Below are 25,816 nucleotides of genomic sequence, written 5' to 3' on the forward strand. Positions count from 1 at the left end.
GCAGACATCATCCCCTTCACCTGCTCCTTCCCAGCTGTGGGAGCAGGGGCCGGCCATCTAACATCTCTGACTTTAAAATTCTCATCATTTCTATCCCAGAAGAGTGACAGGATTGCTAAACAAGAACGTGTAATAATAGCGACTTACAGAGTGCTTCTTGCGTGCCAAGTGCTGTTGTAAATGATGTGTACTTGTGTATGTAAATTAATCTCAGAAACAAGGTTATGACATTGTCTACCATTATTCTCATTTTGCAGATAAGAAGCTGAGGCACAGAGAGGTCAAGTAAATTGTACAAGGTCACCCAGCAAGAAAACGGTGAAGCAGCCACTCTTATCTCTGTGCTCTTAAACATTCGGGGATCCTGTCTTTCAAAATATGGAAATGTTTTGTAAATAAACCATGGTCCAAATCTACAAGATGGCAATTAATTTTCAATACCCACAAAAGGCTAAAGTGCTCTAAAATGTATGCCGGTCTCTTTACCAGACATCTGCCTCTCTGTAAGAGAGACTTCTCTGGCTCTCCCTGTTTCGTTGGCATGAAGGTATCAGCAAAGCCTGGGGCTAACCGATGTGGTTGGCTGTCCAGGCAGCAGGCGTCCTTCCTCCTCTGCTCACCGAAGCCAGGTGTCGACAGCACTGGCCCCAGACTCTACGTTAGGCAACAGGACTGGTGGCAACTCTTTTCTCTCACACCAGGGACTGGTCATGTGACTCAGTCTGGCCAATGAGACGTGACAAAAGGGGACAGCAGTGCTTAGAGCTGTGGTAGCTATTTTGTGAGTAGGAGCAAGGCCTAAAGGAGCCTGGAGCTGGTGACTCAGGGCCCCGACACTGCTGTGTGGACAGCCCAGCCTTGGGGCTACAACCTCCACATGCTCTGCTCTAGGATGAAATTCCCCACTCTGCCTATTGCAGGCACATTAGTCAGATTTTCTCTTGCTTACAGCTGAACACAGCCCAGCTGACAGAGCTCGCCTCCTTGATGCCGTGGCAGATAAGTCCATTCACTGACACTCATCTACTCTGCATCTGTTGTGTGCAGGGCATTGCCGATGATACGGGGAACCTGGCACTGATACTGCCTGGGTAGTATTTGAAAATTGTGAGATACACACAAAGAATTCTAATACCAGGTAGAAATAGTAGGCATAGAAGAAGTATTTTAGAAGTTCAGAGAGAGTATTACGTCTAGGTTGGTGAAGGGATTTCAGAGGAGGCGGAGCCTCCTCTACCAGGCAGTCCCTGTCTGCCCTGTCTGCTCTGATAGCACTTACTGAGAACCTCAGGCAGATTGGGACTGCCCTTCAGAAGCCTTTTGCTTTTATTAACCTTTTGGTTTCAAAGTTAAGAATATGGCTGTATCCTAGTTATGCCCATCACCAGCTCTGCAATCTTGGACACATTTCTAAACCACTCTGTGCCCCATTTTCGTCAACCATTAGGTGAGGCTAATAATACTGCCCACCTCATAGAGCTGTGGTGAGGATTAAAGGAACTAGCAAAGGATTTAAGACAATTTTCATTACGCGGTAAGTGTTCAGTAGTGCTGGCTGTTACTGTTCGAAAACTAAGACCTTATGAGAAGAGAAGTGTTCTCTTCTTCACCTTTTGTTTCTATAAATAGTGCAAGTCTGGCAGGTGGTGGTTTTGGAAATGCGAGCAGGGATCTCCAAGTCCTGCAGGCTCCATTCTAGGCTTGCTGACCTAGTAACCTGAGTGAAAGATTGAAGCTTACTGTCCACTGGTCTAATTAGAACTGAAGCCAAGTATCTCCATGATTCAGAGGCTTCCTCGAATACTGCTGCACATACAGCTTTTTTCCAGACCAAATTCAAATGTCCCTTCCTCCATGCAGCTTTCCCTGATTTCTCTCCCTTTGAAATCCCTTCACCAACCTAGACGTAATACTCTCTCTGAACTTCTAAAATACTTCTTCTATGCCTACTATTTCTACCTGGTATTAGAACACCCACGGGCATTTTTATGGAGCTCATGTTTGCCCAGAATAACGATGACCTTTCCCAGCTTCTGCTGCTGCTAGGTATGGCCATGAGATGAAGTTCTGGCCAATGAGATTAAGTGGATGTGCTCTGTGGCAGCCTCTGGGAAACTTTCTTAAAAGACAGCTTGTGACTATCTGCCTCCTTTTCTATAGCCCAGCTTAGGACCTGCTGGCTGGAATGCAGAAGACGGCTGGGGGTGAGCAAACACCTTACACCAGGAGTTGACCTGGGGATAGTAAGAGAGGAGGAGCCTGGGTCTGCGAGGATGCCCAAGTACAGGCGCACACCAGTGCTGGACTGCCCACCCGAGGACTTCCTGGGGAAGAGAAATAAACTTGTCTATAGCTTAAGCCACTGGTATTTTGGGTCTCCGTTTCTTGCAGCAGAACCATATCCTAATGCATTCAGGAACATGCTTCTTATAAAGAAGGGTTATTACAAGGGCAAGGCTTTTGAAAAACACTTGGCCCAGAACCCAGAGAAAGACCACACTGGGAGGGCCCTTTCATAGCATGTCACAAACCAGCCCCTTTAGGTAGGGAGTTGTTCAAGTTTATTATCGTGGTCTCCTACTCACATCTGTCCAGTGGGATGTTGTCTGCCATAGGCTGTAAATGCCCAGATATAGGAGTTATGGTTAACATTTTGAACAGTAGCATAAATTTTTAATTACAATGGATTCAGCTAACCCACTCGCTGCATCCACCATCATCAATAAATAACCAACCAGAAAGAATGGTGAGGAGATACTTTCTGCTTAGCAGACCTTAGAGTTAACACGAAAAACGGCTCAGACAAAAAAAAAACAAAAACAAAAATAAAACTATTATGCATAATAAGCACCTTCTCTGTGCTGGGCAAGACAGCTAGATGTCTTACACATACTATTTCCTGATCTCATAACAAATGCACAAGGTTAGGTTTTATGACTGTCTGTTTATAGATGAGGAGATAGGTTCAGAGAAGTTGAGTGACTTGCCCAAGGTCACACAGCCAGAGAGTAAAGTGGCAGAGCCCAGATTCACACCCAAGAAGGTCAGACTCCAAACCTCACCTATTCTGCACCAAGCCGCACAGCCCCTGGACACACAACCACAGTCCTGGCTCACTAGTGGTTTAACCAGTGGCCTTTCACACAAACGCGGGGTTTCAGATATTGAGGTAGAAAAATAAGGCAGGAGGGGGCTGGGAGGAGGAACCACAAGCAGGGGAAGAGGCATTTTTTTCACACTTTCCCCACACTTTTGGGGGAAAGGCTGATTCAGCTACCTTATTTACTCCTCAACCACATTCTTGGCTAATAAGGGCAGGGACGTTACTGCATCGTTTCTGTAATACCTTATAATACCTAGAAAGTAATTTTCAAGGAACTTGTTACAAACCAGCAACTTTATCACAAAAGGTCTTAGGCCGTTAATTACTTTCATTAAACAAAACCTATAAAATGTATTTCTAATTTCATTTCAGAGGCAAATAAAGGTCACAAAGGAAGTCTGGGTTTTATACAAGACTGAATATGAGAGAGAGAGAGCGTGCACACAAAAGCCACTTCCAGAAGTTCAGTAGAAGCAGCATGAGCTCAGAGTTAGAAGTGCTAGTCCCAGAAAAGCTTCTGATCTGAGGTTTCTCTCTAGCTAGCGTAGGCGGCCCCGGGACATCCAACCAGACATCCCTCCAGTGCTGTTCTTGCCTGCCAACCTCGCCCCTCTCCCCCCTTTCCCTGTCCCCACCAAAGACAGAGAACCCCAAGCTTCCCAGATGAAGATACTTTGCCCAACGGAATGATGAGGGAGGAAGGTCTTTGCCATTTCAAAGAAAAAAATTTCCTTAAATTTCAGTTTCTCACATAAATTTTTGCTAGTATTTGCTCTCATTTGTTCATGCTAGAATCAAGAGAGAATCTGTCTGATTTAGCCCCAAATGATTGGTTTCAGTATTTTAGGTTTAATATGAGTTTTTCACAGTTTTTTTTTGTTTTTGGCAAAGTGCCTTATGAGTTTCAGATTCGCGGAGAGTGGCAATGCATTTCTATGGCTGTGTCCCCAGAAGGAGAGGAGAGCAGCCAAGGCTTTGGGGGTTGGCGGGAGAGCGGATGCTGGTTATTTTCCTCTGTTATATCAAGCTCTAGATTAGGACTGGCAAACTTTCTGTAAAAGGCCAGACAGTAAATATTTAAGATTTTGTGGCCTGTATGGTCTCTGTTACAACCACTCAACTCTGCAGTTGTAGCAGGAACAGCCACAGACAATAGTAAATCAATGGACATGGTTCTGTTCCAATAAAACTTTATTTAAAACAACAGACAGCAGGGCCATGTTTGGCCCATAGGCTGTTGTTTGCTGATCCCTGCTCTAGGTAATAGTAACTTCGAATGGAATGCTGAATTTGACAATGCAAGAAAAAACAAATCTAAAAAATGCCTTTTATCTTCCATCATGCTTTGCTATAAAAGTTACCAGTCTCTGAGGGGCACAAGTACAAACAAGGATCCTTAACAATGAAATAATAGTGTCACAATTGAGCCATAAAGAAGAAAATACTCTTGCATTTAGGTAACTATACCATTTTCTAATTCCATGGTTATGGGTGTGAGAAGGGTATGAGGAGGAAAATCATCTAAGGCACTCACTTAACGTTAACTTTTCATTTTCCACTGCTTGCCATCGACCCGGGAACAACTTACCTAAAATGATTATAAAAAATGTTTTCACTTCTTTGATCAGGAAGCTCAGAACTGTAACTATGAAGTTAGTAATGGTTTCGGTATTATCACAAGTCATAATGGAAATGATCTGCACTTTGGTAGAGAGGAAGAAGGAGGAAAAAGCTCAAGAATTGTTCATTAACTTCACTGTTTCTCCACAAATGATAGGAGTATTAAAAACAAGATTGTTGAAGTGCAAACATCAGGACTTAATGAACAATGGGATGTAACTGAAGTAACAGACAATGACTTAATCGGGACAGTGAGTTGTTTAATTATGGGGATAATGGATCTTCTGAAAGGACAAACCAAATGGAACACCAGGGGCTGGGGCGTGCTGGGGGAGCCACGGTGGCAAAGGGAGCGTGTAGCCAAGACACTCTTGCCACAGATGGGGAGGGCTCTGCTCTGTGTGCATGTCTGATTGAACATGGTTACCCCCCAACGGTAACTACTAGGGGAAAAGAGACGGGTGCGGGGTGGTGTCAACCTTTACCGAATCGTAGAAGAGACATTAAGACTTCTCCAGGCACATGTATTTCTGCTTTTTCAAGAATTTCTAATAACCTTAAAGACTTCCTTATAGATATGAGAATGAGGGCAATAATGTTTGTTGGAACACTCTTTGTTGCCCAGGCTGCCAAGATGCTATCTCTCAGATACAGCGATTGGCAGGCTCATTTCCTGGGTTTAAGAGTTCAAAAACCCATTTCTTGTTTAACTTTGATTACAAGTCAGCCTCCTCTTGCTAATTCAGCACACTTGCTACGAGTTATTGAGTTTTCTCATCTCTTCCTGAAAGTGAAGTAAATGTCCTTTCTCCCCTGTGGTGCACTTTGCTGGAAGTGAAATCCTCTGCTCTTCACTCGCTCTGAAGTTGCGGAGGATCCGCTCTGAAATCATTCTCTCGACACAGAGCACGCTCAGGGCCTAAGTTTCTCCACCAACAAAAACAACTATGCCTAAAATTTTGCAGAGGAGGAAAAACCGTAGAGCAATAGGGTGTATTCCTCTTCTAGACGTCAAATCGGAATCCCTGGAGAGTAGAGTCCAACGGGGTACGAGCCCACTGCTGCCCGTGCTGGCGAGGCCGGGACGCAGGGCGGTCTGCAGCATGGTCTGCAGCACGGCAGCCACCAGGCAGCGCCTTGTTGCGGAAGGAAGGTCTCCGATGGAACCAGAGTAAGTGTGACTCTGGGACCTGTCTTAAATTTGAGGGAAGACAGCGGGATTCTCCTCCCAGGAGGCAAGCAGTGAAGAATGCCTTCCCAGAGCCCATTCGTTAGTATAAGGACTTCATGTACAAGAAATTGGCAGGGTGTCTTTGTGTTCTCGAAAACAGCCCACAGCTCAGGGAGAACACATCCTAATCTGAGACGTGTGAAACCTGCTTTTTAGGTTGTGATATGAGGTGCTGTGTTTCTGCGTGTTTAGCCAAACAGGAGTGTGGGGGCCTCTTTCTAAAAGTGTCTCTGGCAGGGCACGCTGCCGTGGCGCTGCTCTTACTTTCTCTTCGGCTTTTTCTTCCTTGGCAGAATTTACACACACACTCGCGCTCCGGTTTGCTCACCACACCTTGGTTTTCAATGACTCGGACCACCTCAGGCAAATTGAGAAAATCAGAACTGCAGACCGCTGGGTGTCCAGGCCAGGGAGGGGATTCAAGTGAGAGGGAGTGGGGGGAGGGGGAAGAGATGTGACAGTTAGGGCTGGCGGAACTTGCCTGAAAGGAAATGAAAAACTTTAACTTTTTTATGTTGACCTTCTGCTGACATTTTGTCACACAGGCACAGACTGGATCACGCGCCTTCTCTGGGCTTCTAGTGTAGTCACCCACCGTGAAGGAGAGGCTGGGACACATCCAATACAAGGCATTAAAGTTCACCGTCAAAGACACGACCCCTAGAAAGAAGTGGCCCACCCCTTTTCCACTTTCAACTCTAGAGACAGCTGATGGCAAATCAATATTCGAAAAGGAAGATTTATGTGGATATCTAAAATCATAATTTTTCATTTGTCTTTCTGCCAGGGGTGATAAAGGAAAAAAGAACCCAAGAGTCGACATGAATTTCTTCAACATCAGGAAACACTTTGATGATGAGTTGAGTGTTAGTTAACAAATCAGAAACACATGGTCTTAATTGACTGTAGAATAATGTTTCAAAATGAAAGAGGGAAAAAGTTCAGATGTAGAGCATCAAAGGGGACGCAGACCTCCAACGCTGCTTCGGGCCTTTCACTTCTCCCCACTCCCAATCCCGTCTTCTTTCCTCTCCTTCCTGTTGAGGCTCATGCTTCCATGAAAGTAAATTGCTGCTGGGTTCCCGACCTATATTCACTTGCAACTATTTTGCCTTTGGGAACCTGTGGAGCTTCTAAAATGTCTCAAAACATCATCTAGTTTAGGACCAAGTCCCTGGGTTTGAAGACAAACTCAGGATCAGTGAGAGCAGAGACAACAAGCCCAGAAGCAAAGGTCATCCTTTGATCTCTAAGATACCAGAAGGGTTCTTTCTCCATCCCCAGAGACTCTGATTTGATCAGTCCCAAGGAAGAACCCAGGTGTTAATCTATCTGCATCTGTATTTCTCACGAGTGCCCAAAGAGATGCGAATTAAATCTAATAAAGCTTTAAATCGCACTCATGTGCAGGGCAATGTTCTCGGTGCTTTACAGAATATAGACTTTTTAAATCCTCACAACTACCCACGAGACAGGCAGGCATGGTGATCATCATCTCCATTTTACAGGTGAGGAGACTGAGCCACAGAGAGGCTTTGAAACTTGCCCTATATCACACAGCCAGCCAGTGGCAGAGGCAGAATTCAAACCTGCCTGGCTTGGAAGTCCCGGCTGTTAACCGCTATTCTGATACTTCTCCACACGTGGTCCTGCGAGGAGCTTTTTAGAAATTCAGACTCTCAGGCCACACCCCAGATCTACTGACTTAGAAGCTCTGGGGTGCTGCCTAGCAACTGGTGCTTACTAAGCTCCCCAGGGGATTCTGATGCAGACTGACGTCTGAGAACCACTGCACCCAGTGCCTCTCCCGTGCAGCTGGTGTGGAGACAGAAAACAGAGCTGCTGACTTTCCGCTCCGCTTCCTGCCTCCGGGCCGGCCGTTGCGCACGGTCCTATCTGCACTGGAGGGTGAGCTGTATCTTCCAGTGACGGAGAACTCAAAACAGCTGATCTGTGGACTGTTCTCCCACCAGAGAACATTACCATAACACAGTCTACAGCAACGTGGTGCCTTGTCCAATTAGGGAATGAATTCTTCCAGAATGACACTGCAGCACTCGCCAGGCAGGGCAGAGCCACAGGAGACAGTTCCCTCACTGAGCAATCCCAAAACCTCACTGTAATTTTTTCCTCCTTCTCCACTAATGAGATTGTGAAGAAACCCAGAGTCTCCATAAAGCTAAAGATCAAACCAAAACACAGCAGTCTCTTTCCCAAGTCTCTATTAACAGAAAAGCACAGAATATTCCTAAGTCATTTTGGATCGTGCCATGCCTGGCTCTTTAAAATTCCCGTATGTGCAAGAAATTGGTCCCTGTCTCCATAGGAAGGGAAGAGGGTGGGTGGGGTGGGGAAGGGTGAAACGAAGTTCTCAAATGGGCAAGCTCCACCCCCAGCAGCCGGGCAGGCATCTTCCTGCAGTGATTTACAGCTTTCCTCTAAAAATAACTATGAGATCACAGGACATTAAGTGCACGACACCAAACATTTGTAAGCAATCCATGAAAATAGAGTAAGGGCGTCATGTTGCACGGGGAACACAGTGGAATTTGTCTTGTGTTATCTTTCTAAAATAAGACGGCCTCAATTTGGTTGAAATATATCTTCACACATTGTCTTCCAGAGCAGAGCCGTTTGAGAAATTCTGATTGCAATTATAAGTGCTGAATAGGGAGTACTTTGCATTTCCTTTGGCGATGCTGAAAGCTATAAGCAATCCTGATATTAAAACCTTTGGAAATTGATGAGTACCATAGGCATCATTATAATACTTTCTCCCCCAATCCAAGTAATTAAAACCTATTATGTGAACACGTGTTAATATTTTATCAACTACTGTTTGTCACTGACGAGCCGTGTGAGACCTCCCACAAGTAGGAATGATATCAGTTCATTTTACGTGACACCGCAGCCCCCACCCCCTCCTCTAACTCGCAGCCAGACTTATTTCCGAGTCGGAGGACGGAAAGCTCCGGCGCAAACCTACCACGGTGCTGAAGTCCGGGACCTGCCACAGCAGCCAGTCCTCATTAAGGGTGTACAGGGCTTTGCACGTGATTACATCCACGGGGCCCTTGTTTATTTTCTGGTTCAGAGTCGTCACCAACAAATAGAACGGCTCTCCAACAGTCTCCTGGGAAAAGACACAAAACGCGTTAGCTTTCTGCGGGACCCGCCGCACTTGCCTAAGAATTACAGTTGCAGTTTACGGCAGTAGGACAGGAGGCCGCGTTTTTCAAACAACAGTAGGAAACTCCCATGGAAATACATACTGCTCCACCTTGGACTGTGAGCAAAACGGAGGGGCGTGTGTGCACATACACACTCACACTCACACACACAGAGTCGACAGCCCCGTGAAGTGCACGCAGTAGAACACTGAGTAGATGCGGAGGTTTAACCTTTGTTCCTATTCAGTTACTTTTTTTCTTTAGAAAAACCGAAAATAAATGGCATTTAAAAAAATGCACAATTAGCCTTGGTAACGAGAATAAACATAACAATGTTTTAGAGACTTGCCAAGGAGGCTGCTTTTGGTGTTTACAGCTTTTCATGCAGGAAGCGGCCTTCAGTGACTCAACTGGGCCATCTCGCCTACCCACCCGGCTGGCCAGTCCCGAGCCGTTCCCAGACACAGTGTGCATGGTCCCGCCTGGGCACCTTTGCTGGGGCAGGGCCACAATGTGCGTGCCCTCCTTCCCCTGGATGGAGCCAATCCCATCACTCTAAGGCTTTTGCCAAACATCAGATGGCCATCCTGACGGCTTCCTTCTCCACACTTGTGCCACATCGTGCCCTTTCTCCTGGACCGGGGGCTGCCACCCGTGTTGTTACTGAAATGCCTCAAACTTGCAGACGCTTTTTGATCAAATGGAGTCTGGGTGGCCCAAGGGGTAGCTTTTGTGTTCTGCTTCTGCTGCAGCCTTTGCTAAATGTTAAACCCTCTATGAGCAACAGACATTAAACAGCTTACATGGGGGAGGGAGAGCCGGGCCAGAACCAGGAAGTCAAACTGCCTTGGTGATGATGAAAAGCCAGCCACGTGACTAGGGCTTGAGGCACCAGTTTACAAAGTCAAGCTTTACAGCCACTACAACTGGCTCTGAAAGGAGGATCCCCGGACCACCCACCTGCTTTCCTCTGAACATGTAAACTGAGATTCCTTTTAAGTCTCGGTGTGCCCACCCCTGACCCCCTATCCTATCCTCTATATTTACTCCAGGAACCTGAGCTCTCCCCAGGCCTGGAGCTTCTTCTGGCCCGCTTCTGTCCCCCTACACTCCAGTGGGCTCCCTCTATCACTTCTCTGTCCCCTGCTGATACAACCTGGAGTCTCCTTGGTAGTGCAGGACAGAAGTGGAATGTTCAAAAATTTCCCTGGTGGAGAGAGGATTGGAACTAGTACCCGACATTTAAATTCTTTTTAGAAACTTCCTTTATTTAGTGGTTCACAACTTGGGTGCTCTCTTCTCTTTCCCTCTGCCCTTCTGGGTAAAGTCCTGACCACAAACCTAGAACCTCTACTTCTCTTTTTCCTCCAGCGCACATCAGAGATGGGGGGAGTGCCTTTGTGAGGGGCTGGATGTGCCCACAGAGGATGGAGTCAAGGGGCCACTGGGCTCTCCTGGGCTGTGTGGAGGGGCAGCTGGAGTCAGGAATCCTTCAGAGGTCAGCTAGGCTGAGATCAGTAAGCTGCAGTGTATACAGGTGGTTATAACCCTGCATACTTGTTACCAGAATGCCTGTGGGCTCTCCTTAAAATTTCGGGCACGCAGCACCTACTTTAGACCTACAGGTCCAGAATATCTAGGGCTGAGGCCTGAGCATCTATGGTTTTAATGCCTTCCCAGGGGCCCCTGATGTGTGGCTGGCTTAGGAAACCATGGGGCCATGAGGTTTCGTTGTCACCACTGAACACAGTGTCTGGGTTAGTCATACTTACAGAGGGCTTAGGCATTTTCAGACCAGGGCACTCGCAGTGGCCTAGGGAGCTGGCCTGGGGCAGAGCCCTGCTCCCTGAACCGCGCCCCTCCCCTGCCCCTCCTGTGGCAGCAACCAAGCTTGGCCCCTTCACTGTCCTTTTGCTGTGAGACCTGACTCCTGCCCTGGCTGAGCCGGAGGCCTTTAACGCCTGTGATCTTGTTCCATCCTTAAACCTTCTCTTAAGCCTATAAGAAGGTACCTGCCTCACTGGGAAGGCAGTAAGGGGGGTGGCTAAGAGCTCTCGATCCCTGGGGCTGTCACATGCTGGCTGTCACATGCTAGCTGCAGTATCTGGGCAAAGTCATGTCTATTCTGTGGGTGCTAATGCCCCCAGTATGCCAACGGGTCATACAGGCACTTACCTCATGGGATTTAAATGAGAAAAGGTGAGCAAAACTCTTAGCATGCTGTCTGGCACATTCAATAAATGGCAGTCATTAATATCATTGTTACTTTACCCTCAGACCCTGAGAGGTTCACAGGGGTAGATACCTGGAGCTTCAGAACCAGTGGCACGCAGTCAAACGTTCCTGGGGTAGGGCAGGGGGACTGGGCCGTCAGAGTCCCGCACACCCTCGGGCCCCTCGGGCCCTTCACAGCAGAGGGAATTATTCCACTAAAAACGAAAGTATCGCCCACTGGCTCAATGCCACTTCCTCCCACTGAGCACACCACCCGCTCATCACCAAGTGCTCAAGATACTCTTCAATCAGCTCTGTGAAATCTTCACCCACAATCCTCTGTTCAAGGTGGAGGCCCTTTGGGCCTGGAGGCCAGATTTTTGGAATGCCTCACCTGTTTAATGACCAAGAGCAGCAAGAGCAAGGCTCCAACCAAACCTTGAGGATTCAGAGTAAGAATCACAAGATTCCCAGAAGAAAGATCTGGAAAGGAATTTAAACCAAGGACCATGCCCTTTCTTCGGTGGGTGGAAGCCCAGATGGAAACTGCCATACTCAGAGACACACAGCTAGCTGGGGCTGAGATGAATTTAGAGCAAGCAGCTTCTAACCAAGACTCCTGGTCGAGTGCTCATTCTACTAGCCCAGAGCTCTCAAATGTAGGGCTTGTGGGATTATCTAGAGGAGCTTAGAAAACCTGAATAATGGGGCCCCACTCCCAGAGCTTCTGGTTCAGTGGCATTGTGGTGGGGCAGCCACCTGCCTTTCAAGACTAAGCCCCAGGGAACTGGGTAAGGGTCTTGTTTAGAAGGGTCCTATTTAGAGGCAGTACTGGTTGAAGCTAGGTTGGTGGAAAGCAAAAAATATTCGCTCCAGAAAAAACCACTCAACACCTCCCAAAAGCATATGATGATTTATACCAAGTAAACAGAAAAGAAGGCAGATTTCATTAATCTTAATAAATGTGCACTGCCTTGGGAGAGGAAGGGGTTGGCAAAAAAAAAAGAAAATGTTGTGCATCTACTTGTAAGATTGCATTGAACATTAAACTGAGCACAGTCTGTTTAAAGTGCTGCTTTTGGATCTGAACTTAAGTGGCGTGGTTAAAACCTGTGGCATAGCAGTATACCTTATTCAAAGTTTAATTACATTTCAAAATGAGCTACAAATATACAATTATGCAGTTTTGCTGGAATCTGGATGGCTGGTGAAATTAAAGAAGGATAAAAACCTTCTGCACCAGGGGCCTCAGAGGGCCGAAGGAAGATTGAGTTCAACAGAACACTCTTCTTCTTCTTTTCCTGTTAATATTTTATTATAATAATGGCCAACATTTATGGAGGGCTTACTCAGTGCTAAGCAATTGCATGCATTTTCTCATCTGTGCCTCAGAACAGGTCTAAAATATTCTTCTTCCAGTTCTACAGGTTATCAAAACCAAGGCTCAGACAGCTCAGGACCTCTAGGAAGTGGGAGAGTCCTAATTTCAGACCAAGCAGTGGGCTCCAGCGCCCACTCTCTACATCACTGGACTCTGCAGAAAGTTTACATTTGAAAAGATTTTAGGATTCAATTAGATTACAGCCAGGATCTTACAGTAACTCCAACAAAATGAACTCAAGGGGCGGACGGCTCTTTGGGGACTTGCTTTAATATGGAATGACTGGTTAGAATTGAGTGTAAGTAGCTTATGGCACATGGGTAGGGAAATGGGTGTTTCCCGATGCTTCAAGGGCCCTGAGAATAGTGTGTTCTTTTCAGTATCTGAAATATTCCCTCCACTCAGTACACTTTCTTAAATGGGCCAACTGGGCTCTGGTTATTAATCAATGAAGTGAGGTGGGCTCCAAAGTCAATGGGGATAATGTTTCACTTATGGAAGGTAAGTAAGTTCTAGACATCTATTGTACAACATCATGCTTATAGATAACAACACTTAAAAATCTGTTAAGAGAGTAGACCTCATGTTCATTGTTCTTACCACAATCAAATTTTGAGGAAATTCTGAATGAATTGCACTTGCATAGGCCAGTTACAGCAAAATCAATGTTTATTTTCTCCTTGTGTGCTCCTGGTAAGGAGCAAGACTAAGAGATAGGGAGTGATGACACCGTGGAGTGCTCAGGACTCATCCAGACATCAGCCTCTGCTAAAAATAACCGGCTATTGTCTTACCTCTGACACAACTGGGGGGAGGTGGTTGGTGCGACACTTACCCGCAGAAAACCGGAAAGGCAGACGGACATCCAGTTTGTGAGGAGTTTTTCAACCACGGACTCAGTGCGTCTTAGCATGAGTTTAGGCTGCATGTTACTGGACTGCTCCATCAAGTCCCTGGTCAGCACCTCCAGGATGCTGGTCAGATAGACTAGCTTGGTCTGCAGCGCGATAGTTAAGAAGGAGGCAAACAGACACCTGTTTAAAAATAGAGCCTTGGTCACAATAGCCAGGACCTGGAAACAGCCCCCTCAGTGCCCATCACGGATAGATGGATAAAGAAGACGTGCCACATATATTTATAAACGTGTAAGATTAAATACCACTCCGCCATAAATGAGAATGAACTCTTGCCATTTGCAACCACACGAGCAGACCCTGAGCGCATTATGCTAAGTGAAATAAATACGTATGATCTCGCTTTTCGGAAAAGAGATCAGATTATTTGTGGTGACTAGAGGCGGAGGAAGGACGGTGGGAGGGAGAATTGAATGAAGGGGGTCAAGAGGTACTGCCTTCCAATGATAAGATAAGTAAGTACTGGGATGTAACCCAGCATGGCCACTACAGCCGACATGCAGTAAAACTGCTAAGAGGGTATTCCTAACAGTTCTCATCACAAGGGAAAAAGGCGTTTTTTTTTGTAGTTAGATGAGATTTGGGGTGTTAACTAAACTTACTGTGGTGATCATTGTGCAGTATGTTTACATTAAATCATTATGCCGTACCCACTAAACTCTTACAGTCCTACATCCCAATAAAAGTGCAAACAAGACAGATGACATAAGCACACAAACAAAAGGAAAAAACAGAGCCTTGGCTAATGAGGTTAGCCATCAGCTGTGACTTGGCTTGACACGTGGAAGCTTGAGGGGCCATGGGGGGCAGCCAGGGGCGCTTTTTTTTTGTTAATGTCTAGGTTTCAACCACCTTCATTCTCCACCCATAAAAACCACACACCAATGTCAACTTCAGGATATTTTATTTGTTTTCAGCACTTGAACTTTAAAACTAGAGTGGTAACAAGAAGTGAATGTCTTTCCTGAATTTTCAGGGTGTTTTTAAAAATAAAAAATAGTACTTCTGCTTTTTTGATTTAGGCCTCGTGTTCTTTCTTGGTGTTGGGGTTTTTCAGGGTGTTTTGGGGGAGGGAAGTTGTGCATGTGCATCTCTAAAGCAGGGCTGTGTGCTGGGGCGGTGTGTGAGCTGCAGGCATCGCAGCTGCGTGAGCACCAACCAAACAGCCCGTTCGCAAGATGCTAAGTTCAAGTCGTGGGTTGGAAATAAAATAATGAGGAGCTTAGGTTTTATTTTCTCTACTTAATGACTTTCAAAATATAAATACATTGACCAATACCTGTCCTTCACTGAAAAGTTCTTCTGCTTTTCCAGGGTGTGGATGACTGTAACAAGGAAACTTTTGTTACAAATTAGGGCGTCCAAAGCTGTGAGACTCTCATTCTTGTCACTGGCATCTCTGTTCTGGAAAAAAAAATGTATATAATATAATATAATATAATATAATATAATATAATATAATATAATATAATAAATATAATATAATAACTTAAAGTTAGAAAGTAGATCCACAATGGGTTTTCCAAGACAATGAATTATTTAATATTGAATTCATGATCCCAAAAAACCCACAATAAAAGTTCAAAGTAATAATGGAAATGATGATGACGATGGTGATAACACTATGAAAGTCAGGCAGTCATGGGCTAAAAATGAAAACTTATAGACTTACATGCATATCTTCGGTGAAGATGTGTGTGAAGCCACCTGACTGAGAGGAAGGAGACACTTTTATTATTCATAACATCCAAAGGAAATGAATAGTGTTTTTTGTTACAATACCAAAGTCTGTTTTTAATAAAGTAGAGACACTATTTGCTAATCTGAAGAGCCCATGGGCATATTCTCTAATACAAAACAAATAATTATTCAGCTCTCGAGAAACACCAATGCATCCTGAAAGCCTCTAAGAATAATAATTATCATGGCATCAGTCCCATTTTTGGTAGATGAAGGCATCTCACACTTTGAAAGACCTGACTTGAAGATGTGGTGGTTAAAGAAGATTATGCAAATATGCAGACCACTCCTCAAGCCCTTTAACTCCTAGGCATAAGTGCGAAATTGTGTTGGTAAGTTTTTGCAAGTCCTAGCCTAGTATCTACTGTCCCCATATACAATGTCATCCAAGAGGGAGTAGAGTGGGTTGGTTAAAAGCTAGAATTTGGAGCCAAACAAACTGGCTTCCAGGCCGGGTTTCATCACACGCTGGTTCCACATGGCTGTTGGCAGGTTATTGAACCCTCTGCGCAGGCCTTTCCTCATGTGCAAAGTGGGGACGATGATTCCCACCTCATGCGTGTGGTGTGAAAATTAAAGAAATGAATGTACAGTGAATTCTCAGTGTCAGTTATTATTGTTTTCATCACTCACTTTTGGCAAACTAGCCCAAAACGCTGCTGTCCTGCTTTTCTAAAAAGATTTTAATGTGCCATGCCATGGATATAAGCTTTTAAATTTGAATTTTCTTTTTTTTAATGTATCGTAAATCTTAATGGAATTAAATGATTAAATTTTACAGGCATGCTGAGTTACACTTTAAATGAGTCAACAGAAAGAAAAATAAACTCAAAAATATTCAGGTTTTTTCTTTCTTTTTTTGGTAATAATTGTAACTTTAGGCTATTTATCTTATTAAAATAAATTTCTTCTGAAGAGAATTTTTGCTTTATTTGTCAGCTCAAGCAAGAAAAGCTCAACTATTTTGGTCATACTTTCCCTTAGTAGTAGGCAGAAAAATCAAACCCGAGATTTGCATTTTCTACTTCTACTATTCCTCTGCTGAACCAACTTTAAATAGATAGTTCAAACAGATTGATTTTTTACCTTAAATAGGAAAATGCCCTTGGCCTCTCTAAGACTCCTCCTTCCTTCTTCTAGGAGGTTAGGTGCTCTGCTTACCCTTATTTCTTGTCTTACTTTCAACAAAACAAAGTAGCCAGTATAATGAAAAGCAAGGCCTTAAAAGCTAAACCTAGCCAGCAAGGTGAGAACCAGGACCTGGTGAATACCTTGGCCACTGTGAACCTACAACTTCCTTTGGATTTTGTTATCTGGTAGGTGTTGACTACCCAAACTTTCCCCCTGCCTCCAGGCTAGAGGTGGGGGTTCCTGATCCCTCAGTAAAGGGCCTGATTAACAAAAAGACTTATCTGCAGCCTGGCATGCATTTCAGCAGGCATAGTCCTAAAAGAATACTCGAATATTCCCCTGTTCACTGCAGCTTTTCTTAACTATGTAAATTCAGTTTTAACTTGGGTCTTCTTGATAGGGTTCTGATAAATTTATGCTTGTTTTTCCGGGTTTTCTCCTTTAATGACTACTCCTTCTGTCTTCTGTTTTTATGCCTTTCCCAGTTGCCTAAATTATGCATAACCTGGAGTTAAATCAGTAGGGCGTCTTGCAACCTTCACTCTCTTCTTCTAAGACAGCAGTTTTCAACCTTTTTCATCACGTGGCACACATAAACTAATTACGAAAATTCTGTGGCATGCCAAAAAATACATTGTTTTCTGCCGATCTGACAAACAAATAGATATAATCTTGATTCATTCACACCTGACAGCTATTGTTGTGTTGGCTGTTGTCATTTTTAAATTTGACAATCTAAGGGAAAAGAGGTCAGTGTCCCTGACTAAAGAGTCAGGTAGTGCATGTTTTAAAAATCCTCCCAGCACACTGGTTGAAAACCGCTATCCTAAGATAATGCAGAGTCGTTCCTGGGACTTTTTTTTTAACACTCACAACAAGGGTTCCTTTGCATTCATCATTCTATCTCACTCTTGATGACTGAATTTGGAAGATAGGAAAATTTCTTTTTCAGGTCACAGATTACTCTTTTCAGATCATTAACTGTAAAAGCCCACACAGTACTCATGTTGATGGTGGAAATCTCTGTTATTTTATTGCTATTAAATTCTTAATGGAGATCTCAGAGAGCTGGGAAATAGGATTTGCTCCGGATGTACCCTTTGCAGAGGCTCTGCGCCGTCATCCTGATTCAGGGAATTGAACTCCCCTCCCTGCACGGTGTTCTTCTGAAGAAATGGATGAGGTGGCAAATGGCATGTCTTGGTGCCTGGTACTCTTGGAGGATAAGTTTTTTAAAAAAAAACACTTTACAAGTGCAAAAAGCTGACGTCTTATTTACAGTCTTCTTGATTTACAACAATAAGGCTTGGACAAAAAATATGGTGGGTGTTTTATGGCGGTATCCCAACCTCCAGACACAACATCACATATCATGGTGTCCACTTCCAGAATTACAGAGAAAATAGAAATTGCTTGCTGTGTGTGTCTGAACTCTAGGTTTCTGGCCAAACATAGCTGAGAAGCTTCTGATAAGGTGATATAAACTGTCTTTTGGCCTCAGAAGTCTCGTTTTAATCATGATAATGGGTGGTAACGTGTTCCAGAGGTTGGGCCTTTCTTGTGGTCACCAGTTCTAGATAAAAAAGGCGGTTTGCTGGAGCTGGGGTGTTGGGATGCATCGGTGATAACAGGAGAATGAGTGTACCTCGCCAAAGACTTGGGAGGGCCAATGAAGAAGGCTGGATGACTGCGTGAGACAATGGAGGTGTTGAGAACAGAAGTGAGACTGACACCCGAAAGGGTTAAGTAGATTACTCCTTGGAGTCCTAGAACAATCCATCATCTCATGCAGCTATTTCTACTAAATGAGGAGGACATTAACTGATTAGCTACATAATAACTACTGGAGAGAACCATAAAAACTCTACATTGCTAAAAAATGGCTGTTATCCACTCAAATTCTACCATACGTGCCTACTTTCCCACCTCTCAGCCAGCAGCACTTTCCATTTCCAATTGAGAAGTAACAGTGAATAATCTAGTAGCTGCAATGGAAGTCATGCAGATAAACACAACCAATTGGCCAGCCCACCACTTATTGATTTTTAAATAAACCAGCTCACTTCTCAGCTGCAAATTCGATTCTAAACTGGTAGCAGAATAAAGCAGAAATCATCACTCTGAACTTCTGTCCCTCTGAGGTTTTTGTTACTGGACAAAGAGTAACTGCCAGTGACCCACCACTGCTTTCTATGCCATCAATCCAATTCATAATTATCCTTCTCCCTGCTCTGCTCAAACATAAGCCATTGTTTTATACCAAGCACATCATCTATGGCTGCCTTGGAAGCAAACACCCGTTTCAACAATAGCAACGAGCACCTTCATTATTATTCAAGATTCAACCTCAGGAACATGATCAATGCTCTTTTACCTCGGGGAAGAAAGTTCTCAGAGCAAAATGTTTGTAGTCAAGGAAGGGAACAGTTCCAAAACTATCAACCACATCCAATTTATCCATCTGCAGCTCGGCAAAGCCTGCAAAACAGAATCCCAAGAGCAATATTTTAACTCGACAAAAAATGGATAAAATCTTCTGCTGTTTTGTCTAACGCGAAGTATGACCTTGGTTTTTATTAGAGAAGAAACAATAGATAATTACTTGCTTGGCTGCAGAGAGCAGCTGAAATAAGAGGCAAAGTCAGGCCCAGACCCCGCTGTTCAGTTGCCTTCTGTTACACAAACACTTCTCATTACCGCGGCCATCTCCACTTAAGAGTAAAAAAAAAAAATATGACTATGAAAAAGACTTGTTTTTCTATAAATAAAGTTTCGGAGCCTACCATCACGGATCTCTTTCCGGAGCTCGCTCTCCAGGAGCTCCAGCTGCTGGCTCTGCTTGCGACTCAGCTCCTTGGATTTGTGTCTGGTCACCCCCACAGCCACTGAGGAGACAGACAGCCAGCGTCAGATTGACAGATCAACTTAAAAAACAAAAAGAAAAATGAAAATCCACTTTTACAGTGTTTTTTTTTTTTAGAGAGAGAATAAGTAGCATGTAAGAGGTGGAATTTATAAAAAGAAAAATCCCCTCTGATGGGTCCCTCTAAAGTGCAACAGAAAATGCAACCGAAAAACAAAAAACCCCACTCAGTTTAAAATTGAAAACTAAATCAAATAACCTTCACTTGTAACCAAAGGTCCCAGTTGGCTGAAAAGTAATGGAATGAGCCGAGTTTCCCTACAGCCACGGGGCACTTATATTGTTCCATGTTTTATTTTTTTTAATGTTTCGGAACATCGCTGAAGAAATAAAGCTGAGCTGCAAATGCAGAAAGACACCACAGGTCCAGCTGGCCACATGAGCCAAACTTGCAGAGATCAAGTGGGATGATGTGATGAGTGGTCCACAGTGAAGCACCGTGTCTGATTATTGCTTCTTTCTCCACTTCATCTTGCTTCTATCCGTGCCGTACACGCAGTGAACTGGCCAGGTTCAGTGCTGGGGTTCATTCCCTGCTCTGCCATTTACTTGCTGTGGTACCTCAGGGAAGTTCCTTAGCATTTCTGTGCCTGGCTGCTTCATCTGTCAAAGGGCCTACCTCACTGTGATATTGAGAGGGTTAAAAGAAGTGACTCACAGAAAGTAACTTAATATTTTAAATATTAAAACCATATTTAAAAAAACTTGACAATTGTCAATTATCATTATTTTATTCTACAAGGTTTTTCTTCTTTTAATAGAAATTTTGTGATAAAGGACCCTGCTGCCAGTAGATGGGAATGATGCTGGAGGAAACAAAATTAAATATGGTTTTCCCCTGGACCACTTTGTAAAGTCAACAGTCTTAACCATAATACGCATTGTACCTCTTCAAGAAAGAGCGGGGCATACAATCTTTCCCAAATTTACCTGATCACAGAACCCCTTCTTCCAGGAGCATTACTTGGGACTGACGTTCCTCGGCCTGCTCTTGTGGCAACCCTAAGAGCAACTGCATGTAAAGAGAGCTAGTGGGTCACACCCACTGAGCAGTTTTTCGTGGCTGAAATCTCCAGGGGAAGCCAGTGGGGATGTTTTGCAGGCGGCAGGCCTAGGCCAGGTGTGGTGAGTGTTTTCATTTGTGATATGACCGACGGACTGAAGAGTATACTTACTCCAGCTGCTGATGACAGGTCTGCCTGAAGTCGTGGCAAGGAGGGGATGAGAATTTTAAAGGCCTTTGCAGATGCCAATGAAGCCAGGAGCAACAAGTTAAATTAAGCCCATTCTACCTTAAAGAGCACAAACAATCTCTACAAACCAAGTGAAGGGAGGGGAAGGGCGAGATCACAGGTGACTAGTAAGCCACAAAGTGGATGTGAATTTAGAATCAGAGAGCAGCCGTTTCTCAAAGTGGAGCCCAGAATTTGGAATTGCCAAGTAATCTTCTTACTCGCAGCCAGTACCAGACAAGACTTGATTAAAATATCAAGCCCAATCCTGGATTTCAGATACATAATAGAGGTAGACAACTTGGGGAGAGCATGAAAAATACCTGAAATGATCATCAACAGGGCAAAACGGGGTCTCTGTAAAAGGAGTTCACTCCATTAGGCCAGTTAATCACACACATAAATCTTGCCCTCACTGGACTGAGGACCACCCAAGACAGGGGACCAGGCCTTAACTCATCTTCTCCAGCTCCAGAGACTGGCACAGTTATTAGCAGCATTACAGATACTCAATAAACACAAGGTAAATAAATGAGTGCAGAGATGGATGAGGGAACGTGTGAGGGAGCGAGTACCTGGAAGGAGACGTTAGCAACTATTAACAGAAAACCCAAGAAAGGCAATGCCTGGGTTAAGTCAAAAAATGCGAAATGCTACATTAGTCGTGGAGAAGAGCTCTTTTTTCAAAGAAGACAAGAGGAAACAGACTTAAAATGAAAAGCATCTCAGAACTACAGGTCACAACCTAAATGGCTACAGGGATCAAATACATAGATAAGTTAAGTGACCTGAGTGGAGCAATAGAGAGCAGTGGAGACTGTGGCAAAAACCCTATTGAACATATGCCCTTTCTCAAGTAGTAGCTGCTACTCAGCTCCAGCAAACTGATGCTTTGGGAAAATTGGGATCCAATGATGCAGATCTTCCAAATTTTCAAGAGATTTTTAACCTAGTTTTAAAATATTGTGCACTATATCAAAGTTTTAAAAAATGCTGTATGGGTCAAACGAGACACATCAGCTAGCCGGACTCAGTCAGTGAGCAACCACAATGGGGCATTTTTTTAACATTTTTTAAAAAAGATTTTATTTATCCATTTTTAGAGAGAGGGGAAGAGAAGGAGGGAGAGAAACATCAATGTGTGGTTGCCTCTCATGTGCCCCCTACTGGGGACCTGGCCTGCCACCCAGGCATGTGCCCTAGACTGGGCATCGAAATGGCAACCGTTCGGTTTGCAGGCCCGTGCTCAATCTACTGATCTACGCCAGCCAGGGCTGGAACGTTTTAATTGATAGTACAGATCACACTTCTAAAATACAGTTTTGCCTGGAAGCACAGGGTTGGGGTGGGCGGGAGGGGTGGGATGGCAGGATGAGATGGCCAAGTCATGGGAGTCCAAAATCCCAGAAGAATTCTGAGGGAATAATGTAATTGGAACATTTGTCATTACAATTCAAAAGATCCGGGAAGCAATGTGGATTGTATTTCTCAAACACTAAAATACCATCTTTGTAGTCCAGCCTTTTGTTCCTAAAGCATTCTAAAAAAACATTTAGAAAGCCCTCGACATGTACCTATCAGTCCCATCCCAAGTTTTGATTTGGGTTTTCATCCATTAATAATTAATTGAAGCAAACAGCCCCTGAAAGCTGGAAGTCGGCCTGCCTGAAGAGAGGCCCCAGGGGATAAGTTTTGTGAAAAATTCCACAGGGTACTTACCAAAAATGACAATCACAAGCAAGATGGGAAGCCCAATCAGAAAATACCAGGGGGAGGCAACTGATTCCTGCTCAACATAGAGCTCCAGGTTCCCCAGTTTGACCTAACGGGACAGAGAGTGCCGTTAGACCCAGTCGAGTCGGGGACCCTATCTCTTTATACAATTTTCCTCCCCCAAAGGGTTTTCCCCAAGAAACAAAGAGATGGTAAGCTAGGCAGGATATCTGAGTTCAAGTCCCATCCCTGGAACAGATGAGCTTATGTGACCTTGGTCCAATGAAGAACATTCACTGTGCCTTAGTTTCCAGGTGGCATTTGAGGTGTGCTAGACTAGACCTAGAGATTTTAAATCTTGGTCCTTTGTGCCCTGGGGGGTTAAAGAAGTGGAACTTGAGGGTGAGAAGCCTCTTAGCTGCTGACCAAGGAGGCAAATGACTTATCTCTTCTCCATCTTTCGCTTTCTTGGCAACTCTGCCTGGATGATCCCTGAGGGCCTTTACCAGTTTCAGTTTTGCATATAAAAATTCTATGAAACTTGTAAAGGGAAAAAGTCTATATCAAGCCCTGTTTTTGCATCTATATACAGACAAGTATTAAGGCACATTTCCATCCTGGGAGCCACAGCTGCTCCTATGGAGGCATTCAAGCAAAGTGGCCAGAGCCCAGAATCCGGACCTAGAAAGAGGGCTCAGTCCTAAATCCCAGCTTTGCCACCTGTAGGGGCTTGAGATGGGGCTACTCACCCATCCAGTCCTCAATCTCCTCATTTTCAAACTGTAGCATCGTTCTGAAGACTAAATGTACTATATCACTGAAGTAAGTCAGCTCACAGCATTCCTGCTCAAAACTCTTTAGCGGCTTCCCAGACCTCAAAGCCAGGTCCTCAAAATAGCCCATGAGGCCCCAGTGATCTTTCAGCTCTTCTGGCTCCCACCATTAATTCTCCAGCTCCCTCAGAATATTCCCCTTTGCTCCCTCCACTCCAGCCCCACTGGCCTCCTTGTCGCTCAAACACACCAGGCAGCCTTCCGACTCAGGACCTTGGCAACCTCGGTTCCCTTCATCTAGCACCCTCTATCGCAGACAGCCCAGGGCTGGCTCATTCCTCTGCTCCTTGAGTCCTTTACTCAAGTGCCATCTTTATAGGGAGACCTTTGCCAACCACCATTGTAAAACTGACGGCGCTGCCCCATGTCCCTACACCCCTCCCTGCTTCGTTTTTCTCCATAACAGTTACCACCATCTAACACAGTTTTAATTTTTCTCTGCCATGTGTCTGTTTAGGTCATCTCCATGAAAGAGAGTGTTTTTTGTCTGTTTCCTTCTCTGCTGTCTCCCCCGCAGTGGAGACACTCAGGAGCTATTTTATTAATAAGGAAGAACCCAGCATTTCCTCTTCTCAACTCACTGGATGTGGGGGAGCCCTAGTGAATTTAGTAGTTGTTACTGATTTGATTATTATTATTACCATCTTCACCACACAACAGAAAACAAAAGGAGGCTCGGCAAAGCTAAGTGACTCATCTCAGGCCACACAGCTATCAACCGATGCAGCCAGGACATGAACATGGTTTTGTTTTGCCTTCCAGTCTACTGTTCTTCTTTCTGGTCCCTTATCCAATTACTTATGACTATGGCCATAAAGCATTGTTTTCTCTGTTAGGGCCTGTGTAGACCCTCATATGGCAAGAACACTATAAAGGGAGACTTCTAATATGTTTCCCTTCCGCGTGGCCCCACATCTTCATTGGAGAACATAAATATACCAGTGATAGGACCCTCAAACATGTCTGGGAAAAGATTAATCTCAGTGAGTATGACTTCATGGTGGAGGAAGCAGCCCACCAGCCATAGATTATCTGGTCCCCACTAGACTCGAATGCTCCTCTGAGCGTGCTAAAGAGCTTCCGTTTGGGGATTCTGCTAAGACATGTCATCTCTGCATCTGGGAAAAGAACGACAGCTCATTCGTCAATGAGTCTAGAGATTCCGTTTGCAGATGCTACAGTCTCAACGTATGGCCAGAACGAAAGCCATCAAGACTCATTAGCCATATACATATGACGTGTTCACTGCTCTGACATTCAAGCAGGTACAAGGATGGATTCTGGCAGCTGCTTCGGAGGAATTATGCTTGGGCTTGCCATACCAGCCTTATTCATCTTCTATTTCAAGTGAGGATCTAAAGATCTAAGAAAGATTCCATTCTGGCTTCTGGTTTAGCCAAGGAATCCCCCCCTGCCCCCAGTAATGCAAAACTGACTTGGAGGAAGGTCAGGTGACGCACGTGAACTTTCTTGGAAGAAGAGGCGATGCTGTTTGCAGTTCTGATGCCTTTAATTTTGCAGAGGATGGTGGTGAGATCTTGATTTCTAGTAATATTTTCAAAGCTGCAATTTAATTGCTTATTTTCCCCATGGAAGAGTGTAATTTCAATGTCTTTCTCAGAAATGTTGAAGTTATCATTTTCTTTCTGTGAAGAACAAAGTGAAGATGAGGAAATCCGGGTGCGTGTGGAAATTCACAAACAGAAGCGCACCTTTGCATCTGAGGGGGGCACAGCACACAGGAAACAAGAGAAACATACCAGAATTTTTACTTCCAATTCTGTGTCCACCTCGGGGTCAACTCGATACCCTGTAAATCTGGGGTCCTCAAGATACTGCAGGCTTCCACAATCCAAGTAGGTCTCCTGAACTCTCAGCTTCACCGTGACATTCGTACGCACTTTTGAACTCTTCAAACTGGGGGCTGAGAAACTGCAGTAAGTCGCCATACAATCTTCAGAGACCTGAGGGAGCATTTAACCATCTCGTTAATGAATCTCAGCTCTGGGATTTAAGAACTAAGTGACCCAGGTGACCGAACTTCTTTGTGCTCTGCTTTCTCATCTGTAAAATGGGACAGCAATACTGCCTACCTTACAGGGCTGAATTAACCTTCAAATTAAATCTTTACATCAAATTAAATGAGATGAGGGACCATTAAATTCAATGAGGGCTACATTAAATGAGATTATCCACACAAAAGTGCTTACAATAATGCCTGGCACACAAATGCTAGCTATTATTTTTATTAATACTACTAAGAACAACGAAAACAGCGAGGTTACGCAATGAGAAAAAGATGGTACGCAGAAAGGAGTAGGCTAGAGAAAGGGGAAGACGTTGCACCAGGGGGCCTGTATGTCCTAGCCATCAAAGCCGAGACCTGGGAAACTCCCCCAGAGGAGGAGAGGAACCGGCAGCAAGGCTGGCAGCTGGCCTGCAAGCGGCTGGCTGAGTCAGGCTGGGGAACCTCCTGCAGCACTTCAGCAGAAATTGCCAACCACAAAGAGGAAAAGGTTTTGTAGGCCCAACAGAAAATAGGAGGAACAAAAGTTAAGGGGACAATGCATTCCCTGTGAAAAGAAGAGCAGAAGGCTGGAAACAAAGCTCA

General features: G+C 44.6%; 1 protein-coding gene across 2 annotated transcripts in view; it reads right to left on the reverse strand.

The window, feature by feature from the left end:
* The window catches only part of PLXNC1 (plexin C1), a 149,240-nt gene that overhangs the window by 27,961 nt on the left and 95,463 nt on the right, over nucleotides 1–25,816 (reverse strand). The window contains exons 13-21 of one of the 2 annotated variants that reach the window (XM_053920950.2): nucleotides 24,966–25,169; nucleotides 24,642–24,851; nucleotides 22,379–22,481; nucleotides 19,288–19,389; nucleotides 18,879–18,982; nucleotides 15,306–15,344; nucleotides 14,913–15,037; nucleotides 13,555–13,753; nucleotides 8,941–9,087 (exon numbers count right to left, since the gene is read on the reverse strand). In XM_053920950.2, coding sequence (XP_053776925.1) covers nucleotides 8,941–9,087; nucleotides 13,555–13,753; nucleotides 14,913–15,037; nucleotides 15,306–15,344; nucleotides 18,879–18,982; nucleotides 19,288–19,389; nucleotides 22,379–22,481; nucleotides 24,642–24,851; nucleotides 24,966–25,169 — 1,233 coding nt within the window. The remainder of the gene's footprint in view (nucleotides 1–8,940; nucleotides 9,088–13,554; nucleotides 13,754–14,912; nucleotides 15,038–15,305; nucleotides 15,345–18,878; nucleotides 18,983–19,287; nucleotides 19,390–22,378; nucleotides 22,482–24,641; nucleotides 24,852–24,965; nucleotides 25,170–25,816) is intronic. The other variant, XM_053920951.2, reaches the window with a different exon arrangement.

The sequence above is a fragment of the Desmodus rotundus genome, chromosome 3 (assembly GCF_022682495.2).
Source record: "Desmodus rotundus isolate HL8 chromosome 3, HLdesRot8A.1, whole genome shotgun sequence".
Lineage (NCBI taxonomy): Eukaryota > Metazoa > Chordata > Mammalia > Chiroptera > Phyllostomidae > Desmodus > Desmodus rotundus.